Here is a 12,836-nt window from a genome sequence, read left to right as displayed (position 1 = left end):
ATTGGGATGAAGTTGACATTTAAATGACTTTTTGTTTCTGTGAGGCATGATCCCGCCGGTCCACCTTAACAGAGAGCAATAACCTGACGTCTTCCAGCAGCCGTCATCATCCAGCCTCTGTTTGCATCATCCTTTTCCTCACCTCCATCATTCCGTTGCCGTGGTGACCAGTAATCCAGTTCCTGTGTCTGGCTGCACCAGGGTGAGCTCTGTGGTCCAGGAGCATTGTGTGCTGAGACGGCTTCATCAGATTGACAAACAAGACACAGACAAGAACAACCAGTTTTCTCCTTGTCAAAGATGAAAGGGTTTTAGATATGTAGTTGATGATAATTGGAAAGGCTAACTGAAACATCAAAATGTGAAAATACATTTATGTGATATGTGTATGTTTACATATGTATATTAATGTACACATTCACACACACACACACACACACACACACACACACACACACACACACACACACACACACACACACACACACACACTCACAGGCAGTTATTTGATAAGAGGAGGGCCTTGCAGCTTTAGATATCATAAGCAGCTGCATGGACACGACCCTACCCGTGTTGTCTCTGAGCACTGTGTCCATGTTTGTTTGGTAGGAGTCCTATTTGCCTGCAAAGTCAAACAGTCAAATCAGGGTTTATCGGAGGGAGGTGCAAACAATCGTTGCAAGATGCATGGTGGACCATCTTTTGCATGATACATTAATAGAGCATTCTCATTCCTATAAAATGTTACATATCCTACATTTATGCATGTGTTTTACAAATAGCTCAATAAAATCCCAGTTTAATATAATTGTTATAAAGTCAAATGACAAACTATGCCATCAATAACATCAAATTGCATTCATTAGTGCAAATAAATGACCAAATGTTATTCTCTGGTGCTTCTCTTTTCGCCACTGAAGTGCAGCACATAAAAACACCGAAGTAAAAAAAAATAGCAGCATTTAGGAATTATGGGTAAATACTGCCCTCTATCTCCATTCCCTGCACACTTCAACTAGTCACGATTAGTCGCTGGCAGATGCAGATCAGACGCTCTTCAGGGCGTATAATCGAGACTAGAACAGTAAACTCTACTCCTAAACATGGCGAATGACAAGGTTAGTACAATTTCACAACGTTTTGGAAAATCCTGCCGGTCTCACAGCTAGTTAATGAACAGGCAACAGCCAATTTCCGATAACATAACCTTTATCTGTTCTTTGTTGATTATCTCGTGAGCCACCATAGCCAGTTTTCCTGCTGTGTTTTATTTTCGGTTACCAGAGAAAGTTTTAATAGTAGCCTGAGTTAGGATAGAGATCATTGTACCACACGAGGAAGTGCATTACGTTAAACAACAATGCATTATGTAGAATATATAACAAACGTTAATACTGCAGTAATTTCGTTAAACCGATAGTCTTTACACCTTATGAGGCAGCCTCGTTGCCTTTATAATTTATGAGGCGGCCTCGTTGACATTTTCAGTGGAAATTTTTGTGGTCTTTCAGGGCACACCCCATGACTCATTGATTTAACCCGCTCAGGCAACATGTAAAAAGTATGTATTGTAGTGTACTGATCAAACAGCTACCTAACATGTAGTCTGGCTGTGTTTTTAAATTCAGGATCCTTTCAAGCAGTTGAGAGATCTTGCAACGCTGAAAGACCAGTTGGAGGACATCCAGCAGCGCTTGGAGAATGAAGTTCAAGTTGGCATGCCTCAGGTGAGCTTTCATGTGTCATTTGGCTACATTTGAGAGTGATTGTGTGGAAATTAATCCGTGTGTAGACTACTATTTACCTTGTTGTAAAAGTGCACCATGGAAGTGGTTTGATGGTTACACAGAAAAATCATTATTCTGCCCTTTTCTTTTGTAGGGAGGCACTTTTCTGTCCTCTCCCTTCCTGAAGGGCTTTGTCGCTGGCTACCTGATAGCAAAGCTGCGTTCATCTGCTGTCCTGGGTGTGGCTGTAGGGACTTGTACCGGCATTTTTGCAGCACAAAACTACAAAGTGCCTAACATTGAAAAAACCTTCAAAGATTACTTCAGCTTCTTCAAGAAAGGATCAAAATGAAACGTTCCCTGATTGTTCTAAACCTGAAAGTCATTGATGATGGATTGCTGACCAAGCCACACTAAGAGTCTCTCATCCATCAGTCAGGGTATTGTTCTAGAATAGATGATCTCCTTGCGAATGCAGTGGCACTTTGTATTTATCGTTTGGTGTCAATTTAATTGGTGTGTGTCTGTGTGATGAGAGTGATGCGATGGGACGTTCTTTCTGGACCCTCACTCAGAGTTTCTCAGGTTCCCTGGAGAGTTTTTTACTGCCTATCCAGTTTGCTGTTCGGCCCCCACACAAATGTCCTTTACCCTCTATTAGTGTTGTCTGAACACACAATGTTAAGTATAAGCCTGTTCAATCATATTATGGTACTATGCCTTCAGGGTTTGAATGAAACCAAATGTGTACTGGAATAACTCAGTGTTCATTCAAATACGAGGCAACAATGCCTATTTTGCTAAATCTGCTCTGACTAAAATGGCCCTTGATTCTTGTAGGTGCTAAGTAGCTGAATTTACAGCTTTTATTCCAGGAATATTTTAGACTCATACCCCAAGAAATAAAATAATAGTGTCTTTAGGTATTGCTCTGATCTCTCATAATGTGGTATAACCAATGTGGCTGGCTGCCATTATGCTTTTACAGTGCCAGCTGACCAGTGATACATTTAAATATTTATTTTCTCTGTAGCCTGACCGACATACAAGATGGATGACATTAATATCTTGACTGCTGTGCAGTTTGCCTGGGACTCAATGTATATCATTGTCTAAAAAGCCTTTGATAAAAAATATTATGCATGTATTGTCTCTCAAGTACTTCATGTTCTGGATAATAGGTTGAGCTGTTACATTCATCTACATGAAAATGCAATGTAGTTCCTCTGTTGAAATGTCAACTTTGTTTTGAGTTTATTGCATGTGGACGGACTTGCACTTTTTTTTTTACACGCAACCTGGAAACTGGAACCATTACCTTTTCCATTTGCAAATAAAGCTCCTCTCCCAAGCATTTGTACTTGTCGTACTTTATGAGATAATTTGCTCTATATCTTTTTTTTAGCATTCTTTCTTCATTTATCTGATGTACACCTGTAGTTAAGTTTTGATAATACTCCATGATGGTGTCAACAAAATCATGACTACAATTCTTTGCAGGTCAAAAGTGGAGAAAGTGGTCTTCCACACAGGGCAACTTATTTGAATAATGTTGCTGGGCAATACCGGGTAACCGGTTTCTAGTGTTCTGATTGGATGATCCTGACAAATTGACAAAGTTCTCCAGTTAGATTTCTTTTGGCCGATATCAATGAGAAAGTGCCCAAACAACATTTATCAGCAACACTGCCCAGCAGCATTGCCCAAAACGTTTCCCTATATCATCACCTCTACAGTGTGTTTTCAACTTTGCAGCAGTTGTGTGAAGTGAACTGCTTTTCTTGCAATCTGTAGTTCTCTGGTCCCATATGTTGCCAAGTCATGGGAAGAGAAGGGCAGATAAGTGAGATAGAAAATGGCTAGAAAGAAAGAAGTAACGTATCAGTCTATTACTATTCTAGAAAGTAAGGCTATTCCATGCAAGACACTGGTAAGAAACTGAAGATATCTTCCAAAGGTGTGCACACAGATAAGTAGGTCACCTGGAAGAGTGGGTGCCTGCCTCCACTCTGCACCACTGTATCAGTATGTCCGTGCTTTAGGGTGTTGCTGTTCTGCTCCAATGAGGGTTTTTTCCCTTCAAAAGTGCAAGAGGAAGTGGCGTCTTGCTGGTTTGTTTTTCTGCTTCAGTTGCACAAAAATGAACAGTATACCGACGGCTCTTAGTAGTTCCCAGCGGGCCCAAAGCAATCATTTATCTTAAAAAAGTCCCTTAGACTCCACCATGGATAGATCGTATATAAAGGAAAATCAAGGGAGTATCCTCCTGTACACAGGATTTCTAATGTCTACCTACATGATGCAATGATGGAAAAAAATGAAACCCTGTATGTCTGACACCAGAAATGTTTAGCTACCACTATGACAGACAGTTTACCATCACACTGGCATTAATCCCCCATGTTTAGGAAGATACATTGCAACTATAAACATTAAAGGTGATCAAAGAGACAGATGCATAGACATTAATGTTTTATAGTGGTTGTTTTTATTTGTTCAATATTGTCTCTCATTAAGGAATATACAGTATTGCACTTCCTGCAGTTAATTACTAATTAATGACAAGAAAATATAAAGTTATATTTAAAAATACGCAGAAAATAAGTTCTGCAAAATTCAGTGAATCAATAGCAGATGAAGATGAAGTAAATTCTGTTTAAACTACAGTCCCACAACAATCAGTGCAGCCTTAGATTTATAATTAACAGACAAAAAAGCTTAAACCTGGAAATGTTCTCAGCGAAGCCTTAAGCTATGTCCTAATCGTATCATAGCCAAACTACTTTTAATCTGCAAGTTCTTTCAAAATTACATTAAATGGGACACAATATCTAAAATATATAAAGAACAGAAGCTTAATATTTTTCCCAGTTGGAAACCACTTAAAAAAGCTTTAAAAAGATGTTATAATTGACAACCACTTTTGTTTCCTCTTTCAGGATTCAGTTATCTGTAAAACAAAGAAAAAAAGACACTCAATTCCAACATGTTCACATATCCTAGTTCACCTGTCCAGTTTAAATTCCTCTCTTCTCGGATGAAATGAATCACTCACCCTCAACCTTCTCAACCTTCTCAACCATGGGCTGGAGCAGCAGGCCACGGGCAGCAAATGCTAGACAGAACGCAAACCCAAACAACGTGAGCTTTTCTTAGTCAAGTATGCAATAATTCAGCTCAAATATTCAGGGTAGAAATATGGGACATCTTCACAGGAGCTAGAGGCCCCTACTTATTACGATTAGTGGTCATACCTTGTGTAACCTTCATGCTGCCATTGGCGCAGTTGGGTTTCCCCACGGAGTTGGGGATCTCCTTCCCGTTTGCATCCACACACCAGCACACAGTTTCCCAGCACTGCTGAGGCAGGTAGCCGCCCACCCTGTCGCACTGAGGACGGAAGGATGGCAGCTTGCTGTTGGTCAGGCCCTGGGCCTCCATCTGACACTCGGAGAGGAAGGTGGATGCTGTGGTGGAAAATACACATGTTACAGCCGTACAGCTGAGCGGGCAGGACTGTAACTGTACAACTGCGTGTAGCTGAAATGTGCGTGTCTGTGTCGGGTTTGTGGAATCGGAGGCGGTTCTGGCTTACCATCCTTGGGTGCTTCAGAAGCGGCAGGGTCCTGAAACACACATCACACAGTTAAAGAGGAACTGCACACTTGAGTGGGTTTTTTGAGCTGTCAACAAAATGATATGACTGTACTGTGATAAAACAGATCAATGCTGGTGTTAATATTGACAAAATATAATAAAAAAAATCTGCATTTTATGGCTTGAAAATGGCTCAACACGCCATCTACTGTTTTAAACCATCCTGAACCTAGGCCAGGACGGTGCTCGCGTAGAGTCAAGGGTTTGGGACTTCTGTGTCATGAAACGGGCAGTCCACCTAAAAAAGTCTGCCTCAAAATGATGCCGTGGGTAGTGTTACACTCAGAGCTGGGGTGAAATTACGCTTGACTAGGAACAAGCTGTACACTCACGCCAGCAAAACAGAAACCGAAATACACTTTTCAGATAATCTTTCGGGAGAATCGGGACACTCGTCTGGTAAAAGAATGTCATCTAGTGGCATCCCAGTCTCATTACAGCACTTTTGAGGCAAAGCCGATTATTAAACAATACCTTCTTATCAGCAAGATCTTCAGGCATTCTGAGCAGAGGCATGGAGGCCATAGGCAGGTGCATCCTCATGGGGACAACAGAGCCTAGCCATGAAAATGAGTGGAGGAAAAATCATTAACATAAAGTACATTACATAAGTGCAGGAATTTTGAATATTCACTTTTGACTATTTTGACAATCACAGTAGCCAGAATGCTTATTCAAGCTCCCCCCTTTCTGTCTGACAATCAATACACTGATCAACAAAACAATCACATGACTATACACTATCAAACTGTCCATGACTCGGATCTCGGCCCCACCTGATGCGGTCTTCCTGCTGATCTCCTTCAGCCTGTGCATGCGATTGTTCAGGTCCTGGATCTGATCCCTCTGGCCCACGACCAGGTAGCCAGTTATGGCCTGGCCAGCGAGCAGCAGACAAGCCAGCAGGGTCAGTCCCGCGGCCTTCAGTGCTTTCTTGTTGGAGCGCCTGTTAAGGAGATTCAGATCGTTGTGATGTACAACAATACCTTGAGTCTAAAGGTGTCTGATCAAAAATGTATTAAAAAAAACACAAATCTGGTCTAGATGACAATGTAAAATTCACATTAGCTTGTTGACGTCATTTTTCAATTTTCACTATTTGAATAGCATATATTGAATGCAATAAATACACTTATTACATATATTTCTGTTGAACATCGTGCCAAAATTACTTTGTGAAAATAAAATCTTAGAAATTGCTTTTCAAAACATCACCATAAATTCTCAAGAGGATGTTGCTCCCATTATTTTTGTTCTTCCAAAAAAGAAAGAAATCTTACCCTGAAGGTGCCGCGGTCACTAAAGGTGTCTCAGAGTCAGGCATGTTTGGCATTAATCAAAATCCTTCCGAATTCTACAGAACCTAAAACAGAACAGAGATGTTCACTCTGCAGAACTTAGAGCAGAACTAACACTAAAGACTGTGTGGAAAGTCCCTTAGGTACAGTTCTGCTTTCACTTGCTTTGGAGTGTTCATGCTTTCCCATTGGCTAAAGGGTTATGCATCATCTGTTGATAGAGGCAGACTCTTTTGAATGGTTCAAACTTGATGTCTGTGAGTTGGGATCAATTAAATGGAATGGAAATAATATAACATATGCTTACTTAATTGACCTCCCCTCACTCATGTGATACTGCCATTATTAATGAGACCTTAAATAAGAGTGGGTGAACATCACTTCCATTAGCTTTGTCAAATAAAATGATCTTTGGCTTCTAGGACATTGTAAAACCACAGTGATTTCCTTTGGTGTGCTTTAAAATTTTTAGCAGTCCTGTCCAGCTCGTATTCTCATGTTTTGCCACATAAAATTTCAAAATCCTTACAAAATGTGTCTTGTAATATACGTATGTCAACATATATGCTGGTAATTATACATATTATTCTTAATTTATCCTAAATTAACCAAAGGATGGTTACATTTCTAGACATAAAAGGGATAAGACTGCTGGGAAACTCATTATTAATGAGAAAATGAATAATTTCCCTAAAAAATGTTACCAGTGAAGGAGTTTGCGTGACGGTCCTACCTAGCAACACATTACAAGTCTCCACAAAAACTCTGATTGGCTGTCCTGTTGGCAAAATTCTGCAGTGGACAAAGAAGCAGTTCCTGGTATTTATTTCCTTTAGAAAGATGATACAAACTGGTTTCTGATAAAGAAGAACCTAGAAGTCTGTGCTGGTACAATAAACAAACAAGTTTTTTTTTGCCCTGTTCATTTATCAAAAGCCAATACAGAGCAGATTTGAAAGCCAGCTTTTGAGATCTTCAGGAAAAATAGCCAGAGGTTGAGTTGTTGGACAACAAAAAGTTATTTGACCTTGAGTTTATGGGGAAGATAGAGTACAAATGTATTCCAATGCTCCATTTCTAGAATTATAAATGGTAACCCTTAATTTCTCCCTTAAAAATGCAGTCTGTGAATATATCCCTCCCTCTCGTCTTGCACTGTGATCAGCTGGGGCTATTTACATCTCCGTCCGAGCCAGTTACATAACCCTAAACCATTTACAGTCAGGTGTGTATACTAACATACACGTTTTTTATTTTTTTTTAAACGCCAACACTGAATGGACAGCTAGAGGTGCGTGAGGAGCAATTCTCTGAATCTGTCAAAAACCGTACAGGATTACAAATCAGACTGAAACTAATTTCCAAGGGTCATGTTTTACTGCCAGTATTACAATGGGCCTTAGCATTATTCAAATGCTGTTTCAGTAGGGCAGTCTTGAAAGTGAGAGAATGGTCATTTCAAACCCCTTCGCTTAGGTAACAAAACTGGTTGCAGTGCATTTTATACAAAATTTAAGAATGAACCAAAAAGCTACTGAAGTCAGAACTATATATGTTTAGGACACAGAACACAGACAAAATCAGTATTTGACTTTTTATTGAGTGAAAAACCCAGATCAATTACAGACGACGTCCACGGCGACCTCCCTTTCTCCGAGTGCTGTCTGATGGAATAGGGGTGACATCCTCTGCAACAAACAAAATAAAAGATTTAAGACACGCGTACACACAACCAACATTGAAATTCAATAGCGAGGAGTTCTGAAAGACTGAATTGAAAACATACAACTAATCCATACATTAGGACTTCATATGTTTGTGTATATATATTACATACATCTACCACATGCCTGCTGTGTACAACACTAGTTGTTTCCCTTCCCCTTCTGCCACACAAACACCTACCACCCCCCCCCCCCCCCCCCCCCCCCCAGGAAGCAGCACTAAAAACAAGGAAATGCTCCATTATTTACTTCTCCATTAGTTTGATCTGATGGTGGGGTAAATGAATGCAGCCATATGGATTTGGGCTCAATAGTCTACATGGCCAATAGACATTTCCTGGAAGAAACAAGACTGCTGAAGCACACAGGAGCACTCACACAGCAGGCTACAACCTGTTGTAGTCCTTGTTGCTGTAGTGGTTAGCTCAGTTAGAAAGAGAAAGCAATCTAATTTCAGAAGTTCAATAAGGGCCCAAGCTTTCTTTCTCTTTAAATGAGCTCCAGTGGAGACCTATTCCTTCTCTATTTATACCAGTCGTCCTTTGTAATAGAACTCTCCATTGGAAAACATGGCTGTTAAAAACATGCTTGGCCCACCAGGAAAGTGTCAAGGCATGCCTGGGATTGATACACAAGGGACACTGATATCACAACAGATAAACCTGAGAACATTCACTGAAAAGTTGAAAACTTTTTTCCCATGACCTATCAAAACCAACAAGTTGGGAACAGAATTGTGTACTTTACCCCGCAGTTTGAGCCCCATTATTGAGTCAATTAAAGAAACCTTTTCTGAAAGGCTTGCTAGGCTATCAATGCCAGCAGAAACTAGCAAGCTGCAGAAATTTGCAGAACGAATCATCCATTGAAGAGTATGAGAGTGTGTGCGTACATACATCATTGCTTCTCCCTAATCTTTTATTGAATTCACTGATTTTCATGACTTTTCCCAGGCCTGGAAATGGGATTTAAAAATGTCAAGACTTTTCTAGGATTTCCATGACTGAGAACTTGGAAGTGAAGGTTGTGCCATGTCCCATGTGTCTGTTCTGCCCCAGCTATACCTTAGCCCCAGTTTGTGCTCTCCTAAATACAAGATAAATGACGGGGGAGGGGGTCAGACCCAAAGATTCCCACTTACCGATGCGTCCAATTTTCATGCCTGAACGGGCCAGGGCCCTCAGAGCTGACTGTGCACCAGGTCCGGGAGTCTTGGTTCTAGAAAACATCAACGTCACCGTCATTCACCAACAACCACATTATACGTTTCAGTGATGTGATTGGGTACATGATAAAAAGTTAAATCTTGTGACAGCAGTGTACATTCCACTCTTGTTCCTCCATTTCGGTCCAGACACGGCCTTTTAAAAACATTCCTACCCTTACAAAGTTTACATACATCATTGTAAGAAAACCCTTTTGATGACAAAAAACACCTACAGGGCTCTCAAGAAGTTGAACATGGTCCAATAAACAGTTATTTCTATAAAGAGCCTACAGGACCGCAACCTAGGAAAATAAAAATATAGTCTACCCGACCAAACCCTGGCGAAAAAAGAAAAAAAATGAGGATACCTGCTGGAATTAGGATAGAACCACGATCACTAGGGATGCACCGATACCACAGATTGAGTATGAGAACTTACATTTGGCTTTCAGTCTTAGGATTATGAGAATAGTTGTAGAGTATAGTAGAACAAGTGACTAGCCAACGCTGTTTGAGACCCAAATGAATGGACTTGGATAGTTCTACACTGGCCTGGACCTTTGTTATAAACTTCACCTACTTTAGCACCCGTGTGCCAATACTTGATCATGCAGCAAACTACATTCACCAGTAGTTTGGTCAAATATAATTTCAGAGAGCAGTGGATTGAAGCAGAACTCATCCTAAAGTACAGGTTACCAGCCAAGAACCTGGGGACATCAGGGACAAAGCACCTTGCTATCTCAGGTATAGCTAAACTGAACGGCCATCGATCATTTACATTGTGTGCTGGACACACTCATAAGCAACTGTTCAAGTGTTGCTTTAAGGACCCATCTAAAAGAAATGTTCAGAGGACTACCGTCACCAGGGCTACATGTGAATGTGAGGTTACTCACTGGTCATACACCAGATGAACTTTTCAAATTCAAAAGGACTATTGCAAGACTTAATATTTCCACAATACACTCAGGGTCCATAAGTAAGGGATAATGTTTATATGACTATACGTTACCCTGCTTATTATACGGTTACTTGCCAAAAGGATAGACATTCATCCAAAATACCTATTTGAATGTTTTTGTTGCATTTTCGTGATTTCGGATAAGAAAAAATACGTTCACACAAATAGAACTTTAAAGTTTCAAGTGGTGCGTAGCAACCCATTACTTGCTGACTTCGAGTTACTATCACTTTCCGTTACATTAAATGACCAAACTACTTGCGGATATGAAAGATGCCAATGACCGCAGTCATTCATTTCTTGCATCGGTCAATATAAAGAACTTTCAGAACTCCGAATGTTGGGGTAGCCCATTCAAATCAATGGAACATTCTGAGGAAACACACAATTAAAGATCTAATGATCCATGCATTAAAAGCATATTGGAGGTAGGTACACATTTTTGCCAGCGCAACCCTATGTTTAGTTTACAGTCGGTAGGAGTTTTGCTGGTAAGACAAACTTCAAAATCTAAACACTAATACTGCTTATATTAAGAGAACACTTCTGCATGGAATCTTGTTTATCCAAGACTAGGTATTTGAAGGAATTTTTCAAATAAAGCCTATTAAAAGGATGAGATTTAAGTTCATTTTCATTCTCCTAGACATGCAGTATTTGAAAATAGTGTGCGATTCCAGCTCATGACTGCTAACCTGTTTCCACCAGTAGCCCTCAGCTTGATGTGCAGGGCAGTGATGCCAAGCTCTTTGCACCTCTGAGCAACATCCTGGGCAGCCAGCATGGCAGCGTACGGAGAAGACTCATCTCTGTCAGCCTTGACCTTCATGCCACCAGTCACCCGGCAAATTGTTTCCCTGTGGATGAAGGTTGTCCCCAAAAGATGGGGTGGGGAACACAGTTTGAATCGGAGCACTTACTACAGCTACACATCATTATCAAAACAAGGCCTCAAGCGTTCTCAAAAGGTGTATGCATGTGATGTATCAGTAAATATATTAGCCATATTCGTTTGGTAAGTACTCACTTGCCAGAGAGGTCAGTCACATGCACAAAGGTATCGTTGAATGATGCGAAGATATGGCACACACCGAAAACATTTTCGCCTTCAGCAACTTGGGGACCCAGGCTGATGACCTGTTCCTCCTTCTTTTCCTTACCCTTACGTGGTGCCATTGCTGAAACAAACCATGAGATGAAATTAGTTTAACGTAAGAATCCTCAACGAAAATCACACCGATAGAAATTGAGTGCTCTCGGCTCAAAAAACCTTGCCCAGCAAATATTGCACGTCAAGAGAACTAACGTTATAGCGATACGTTGCATATTAAGGCATGCTTTGTCTGGTAAATGCAAAGCAACTAATGGAAACATTTCTTTACTAAACGGTAGTTCGACAACTTCAAACTATGCTAACTAGCTACATCAAAATGTGTACACTGTGATGGGGCAATGTGGCGTCGACTCGCGATAGCTAGCACGTCAGCTAGATTTAGAATTTGTGTCACTTGTTTAGGTCCATTGGAAAATACAAGCAAACTGAACGTTATTTTAACATTGCAATGGAAGAGACATGACTTAAACCCGCAGCTCATGTTAAAATCATCTTTACATTACATGTTGGTAAGCCGGTTGCATTGAGGCCCCAATGTTAGTGGCTAGCCTATACTATCAGACAGGCAACTGAAAAACATCAACACTAAATCCTTTAATACACATAGACGTAAAATACTGCCACTTTTGGTATTAAACACTTTTCATGAGTAGTATTTCGGGAAAACGGCAGATTTTATGTTAAAGTAAAACATCAGATTATAACAGATTGTAATGTACAGCACTTACTTCTATGTACGTCTCGGTGCGAGGCTGAAACAGGAAAGGAAGGAAGAAATGCTACCGGGTCACGATTCAGTCTTTCCCACCGGAAGACGCTTTGGGTAGGAGGGAAGCTCTGTTTTAGAGTAAAAGTTGTACTCTTCAGAGGCTACGTTAAAATGTGATAATAAACCACACTTGAATTTATTTTGATATAGTCCCATTGCCCCTTTTCGTTATTAAAATGCAGAAGGAGAGGAAACTAGAATATATAATAGGTGTGTATAAGATTATTTCCAGCAGTGAGAGGCTATAACATGCATGGGAAAAGCCATAATTTGGTTTGTTGAAGGATAAAGTGGAAATGAAAATCAACTGAAGATCAACATCAACTGAAAATAGCGGCCTACTTGCTCAGGGCGTTTCTCATATTTACTCTATTCC

The 12,836-nt window shown here is 40.4% G+C and overlaps 3 protein-coding genes across 3 annotated transcripts; 1 reads left to right on the top strand and 2 right to left on the bottom strand.

The window, feature by feature from the left end:
* Positions 1 to 1,010: 1,010 nt before the first annotated feature.
* Positions 1,011 to 3,078, top strand: LOC116221413 (SLC35A4 upstream open reading frame protein). Its single transcript, XM_031571364.2, has 3 exons — positions 1,011 to 1,118; positions 1,629 to 1,727; positions 1,882 to 3,078. Exons 1-3 carry the CDS (start codon positions 1,104 to 1,106, stop codon positions 2,077 to 2,079), a joined length of 312 nt encoding a protein of 103 aa, XP_031427224.1. The 5' UTR covers positions 1,011 to 1,103; the 3' UTR covers positions 2,080 to 3,078.
* Positions 3,079 to 4,196: 1,118 nt separating this feature from the next.
* cd74b (CD74 molecule, major histocompatibility complex, class II invariant chain b) lies at positions 4,197 to 6,826 on the bottom strand. Its single transcript, XM_012832502.3, has 7 exons — positions 6,665 to 6,826; positions 6,161 to 6,330; positions 5,859 to 5,941; positions 5,323 to 5,353; positions 4,982 to 5,194; positions 4,783 to 4,842; positions 4,197 to 4,677 (listed from the first exon to the last, which is right to left on the bottom strand). Exons 1-7 carry the CDS (start codon positions 6,715 to 6,717, stop codon positions 4,670 to 4,672), a joined length of 618 nt encoding a protein of 205 aa, XP_012687956.2. The 5' UTR covers positions 6,718 to 6,826; the 3' UTR covers positions 4,197 to 4,669.
* A 1,436-nt stretch (positions 6,827 to 8,262) lies between these two features.
* Positions 8,263 to 12,528, bottom strand: rps14 (ribosomal protein S14). The gene is made up of 5 exons (XM_012832522.3): positions 12,420 to 12,528; positions 11,605 to 11,755; positions 11,273 to 11,434; positions 9,548 to 9,624; positions 8,263 to 8,370 (listed from the first exon to the last, which is right to left on the bottom strand). Exons 2-5 carry the CDS (start codon positions 11,751 to 11,753, stop codon positions 8,303 to 8,305), a joined length of 456 nt encoding a protein of 151 aa, XP_012687976.1. The 5' UTR covers positions 11,754 to 11,755; positions 12,420 to 12,528; the 3' UTR covers positions 8,263 to 8,302.
* Positions 12,529 to 12,836: the final 308 nt, after the last annotated feature.

Source organism: Clupea harengus, chromosome 8 (assembly GCF_900700415.2).
Source record: "Clupea harengus chromosome 8, Ch_v2.0.2, whole genome shotgun sequence".
Classification (NCBI taxonomy): domain Eukaryota; kingdom Metazoa; phylum Chordata; class Actinopteri; order Clupeiformes; family Clupeidae; genus Clupea; species Clupea harengus.
Note: the sequence above shows the minus strand (reverse complement) of the source record. Positions and strands in the feature narration are given on the sequence as shown.